General features: G+C 46.8%; 1 protein-coding gene across 1 annotated transcript; it reads right to left on the bottom strand.

The window, feature by feature from the left end:
- Window positions 1–1,354: 1,354 nt before the first annotated feature.
- LOC144948827 (olfactory receptor 7A40-like) lies at window positions 1,355–3,004 on the bottom strand. Its single transcript, XM_078878479.1, is given in 3 exon segments — window positions 1,355–1,380; window positions 2,118–2,445; window positions 2,447–3,004. Coding segments are annotated over 3 exon segments (912 nt in total).
- Window positions 3,005–4,125: the final 1,121 nt, after the last annotated feature.

The raw sequence follows: 4,125 nt of genomic DNA, 5'->3' as shown, positions 1-4,125 counted from the left end.
ACCATCCAAGTCACGCAGCATCTCGATTATGAAGGGAGTACTCTGTGACCTGAAATTTTTCATCGGAGATGACCAAATCCCAACAGTGTCTGAGCAGCCGGTAAAAAGCCTTGGAAGGTGGTATGATGCAAGCCTGAAGGACAAAGACCAGGTGCAACAGCTGCGCAAAGACATCAGTAGTAACCCACAGTCCATCGACAACACCCAGCTACCTGGAAAGTTAAAGGCCTGGTGTCTGCAGTTTGGTCTCCTACCCCGGGTGTTGTGGCCCCTAGCAGTGTATGAGGTTCCAATCTCAACAGTGGAGAAGATGGAAAGAGGAGTCACGAGCTACTTTAAGAAGTGGCTCGGAGTTCCACGATGCCTTACCACCATAGGCCTCTATGGAGATGGTATCCTCAAGCTGCCCCTCACCAGTCTAACCGAGGAATTCAAGTGTGCAAAAACCAGGCTCCAGATGACACTGAATGAATCTCGAGACCCAGTGGTGAGCAACAACGCGCCGACCTTGGTAACTGGGCGCAAATGGAGGCCAGGAAAAGCAGTCCAGGAGGCAACAGCAGCCCTCAGACATGCTGACATTGTGGGTCATGTTCAGCAAGGGAGAGGAGGCCTTGGGCTAACTAGCCGTGCTGCTTGGAGTAAGGCCACTGCACCAGAGCGGCGGAAGATGGTAGTGCAGGAAGTATGCCATCAGGAGGAGGCTGCAAGGTGGGCCAAGGCAGTCTCTCTTGCCAAATAGGGACAGTGGACTCGATGGGACAGTGTGGAGAAGAGGAAGATCAACTGGAAGGATCTGTGGGCCATGGAAGCGAGGCGGTTGAGCTTTTCCATCAGAGCAACATATGACGTCCTTCCAACACCAGTTAATCTTCACCAATGGTATGGTGAAGATCCGGACTGTGCCCTCTGTTCCATGCCAGCCAACCTCAGGCACATTCTCACAGGGTGTAAAACAAGCCTCACCCAAGGACACTACACTTGGCGTCACAACCAAGTCCTTAAAAACCTTGCGTCCGCCCTGGAGGACAAGCGAGCTGCCACCAACTCCCTACCACCCCCAGCAGCATCACACCCCTTACGGACGACCTTTGTCCGCGAAGGGGCTAAACCACCGAAGAGCGGCTCTACACCAATAGAGCGAGACCAGCTGCGCATGGCCCGCGACTGGAAAATGCTAGCTGACATTGGCCGGCAACTTGTGTTTCCTCCGGAGATCGCAACCACCACCCTAAGACCTGACATGGTGCTCTGGTCCCGTTCGCTCAAGAAGGTCTTCATCATTGAGCTCACAGTACCCTGGGAGGACTCAGTAGATTAGGCTTATGAGCGAAAACATTTGCACTATACCGATCTAGCTGACGAAGCACGGCATCATGGCTGGAACACAGAAGTCCGACCAGTGGAGGTGGGCTGCAGAGGTTTTGTGGCAACATCTACAACCAGACCGCTTAGAGACCTGGGAATTAAGGGCCAGAGCCAGCGTTCGGCAATCAGAGCTGTATCGGACGCGGCAGAAGGCAGCAGTCAGTGGCTCTGGATGAAGAGGAAAGACCCCAGCTGGGCCCCAAAGTGAGAGGGCCAGGAGGTATGCAGTCAACAATGCTTGACTCAGGGAGGAGGACGCCCCTGCCATGCATAGTCCCATGGGATGTTGGCTATCAACAACAAGGCAACTCCTATGACTAATTGGGAATGGGACGCAAGCGTAGGATTAATCACCCTGTCGCTGGCCGCCTTTGGGGAGGGTGTATAGTATGAAAGGCCGAAACACCCTAGGAACCAAAGGTTCACTACTGACGATGCGCTCCCCAAATTTCACCAGGCTCACTGTTCATGAACTCTTGGAAGTGCTTGCACAAAGGATAGTAACATCTCATCCTGTGTTCTTTGGAATCTGAAGCAAGATGCTCTACGTGGGAATGGAGGCCCCCAGTTGAAATTATTCTGACTTTAACAGGCTATATTATAAAGTGTATGCGACTGTTTAAAATGGTTAAAATCTAAAAAATCTTCAACAATGACCTGCAAGGTGAGATTGATGGTTTTACAGGAATACACACGAGGCGAGATCTTCTTGAAGTGCTTACTAATTGCGAGTCTCAGCTCAGTCGTACGGAGGCAGTAAATGAGTACGTTCGCAACTGGGCTGAGCAAGAACACCAACTGAACTGAGGATCTCAAATTTCTCACGCCCTCGCTGTCGGCATCCTTCACAAAGCGCGGCAAAAGGATGTCTAAGAAAAGCATCGTGAAAAAGACGGCGAGCGCCATGAAATGCGTGCCGAATGTGTGCAGAGCTTTGCTCCTGAACTCGGTGGAGCTCGAGTTCTTGCACTCGACAAGAATCCGAACGTAGATGTACGCAATGACACAGAAAGGAAAGCCAATGGTTAGGAAAATCTTGGATTTTCCATACGTCTCTATTTCAATAGTGTCGTTGGCGGCTAAACTTTACAATGCCAACGTTATCACAGGCTATGCCCTGGATTTTCCTGTTATTTTCTTTTAATGTAATTGAAAGAAGAAATGTGGCTTGAATGCTGACTGAAATGATTGAAATCAGCCAGGACAGTAATGCGATGAAAATGGATCTCTTTGCAGTAACATTGGTGTGGTAGTGCAATGGGTAGCAGATTGCCAGGTAGCGATCAACAGACATAAGAGCCAATGTAAAAATCTCATTTATGGCGAATATGTGAAGTGTGAACATCTGTGCGACACATGGAATGAACAGGATCTCTCTGTTGCCCGTCAGGAGGACCTGCAGTTGCTTGGGCACGCCACCTGTGCTGCCAATGATGTCGCCAATCACAAGATTGCACACAAATATGTGCATGGGTTTGTGTAAGTCTGTGGACACTGCCACCGTTACGAGCACCAGCAGATTGGCTGCAGTTGTAGTTAGGTACATCGCAAGGCACAGGCTGAATATGAGCACCTGCACAGGGTACGGGGCTTCAAATGTGGCGAGGTAGAGCACGAAGCTTTTGTTCTCCATCATCGCCTTGTTTCTGCTACTGCGTATGCAGCCCGAAAGTTATAATCTTCACACAGCCCCTGTGAGATTCACAAATAATTCACTCAGGAAATTACACGCATCATCTTCATTGGAGAGGTGTGGACATTCTTTCAATTACAAATAATACTTCAGAATTACAATCTGTATTAATCATGGAGGAATCCAATGAGCGTTGAAGCTCTTTTTCACAGATGTCCAGTAGGGGTGGGTCAGAAATTAGCAATACAAAAACGATGGGAGGGCAAAATTGAGAAAAGGCAAGTCACTAGAAGAACGAAAAAAGTTTCTACATACTTATATACATACTTGTCAACCCCTTATCAGTGCCTACCTTATTACAGACCAATTCAGACCCTATTGGTCACCCTGTGCCCTTTATAAATATAACGTTCATCCTACAAAGTCTCATCACAAGGGAGAAACAGACAATTTTTTTGCCCATATTGAAACGACTGTCTGCCATATGGACCTGAAAACTCAATTTCACTGTACAAGAATATAGGTAAACCGTATGGGTTGACAGGTATGCATATAAATTGCATAAGTAGGTACATTCCTGCCGAATTTTCAACACTAAGTGCAAGCTCGGGCAAGGCAGAAAAACAACTTAACAGTCCCCCCAGACAACACAGTCTCTAAATAAAACTGCACGTAAAAATGTCACTATCGATACACGGCTAAGGATCAGTTACAAATCAAATCATTTTCTGCTTCAGGATCTTTTAACAACAATAATCAACGACTCTTCACGAATGTGCAGTGATTGTTAACATAAAAGAAAAAAGTTTAAAGCATAAAATGATCCAAACCGTTCACTTGAACTCGATTATTTGCAATGTTCAAGGAGCCTTTGTTCTTACAGGAGATGAAGAGGAATAAATTATACTCTTCATCAAAATGTATTGAAGTGAGCTACAATACCATTTTTGAAAACCTATTTAAAAAAATTCCATACACATTTTTTACGCAATTTAGGTGCCGAAAATATATTTCAACGGCCCGAATGTGTTTTAAAAAATCAGATTACTAGAAAAAATACCTTAAATTTTACGGCTGACATCAAAGACCTCGTGCTCACTTCGACTTTCGGATGCTGGCAGCAG

The sequence above is a fragment of the Lampetra fluviatilis genome, chromosome 51 (genome assembly GCF_964198595.1).
Source record: "Lampetra fluviatilis chromosome 51, kcLamFluv1.1, whole genome shotgun sequence".
In the NCBI taxonomy this organism is placed as follows: domain Eukaryota; kingdom Metazoa; phylum Chordata; class Hyperoartia; order Petromyzontiformes; family Petromyzontidae; genus Lampetra; species Lampetra fluviatilis.
This window is presented reverse-complemented; position numbering and strand designations above follow the sequence as displayed.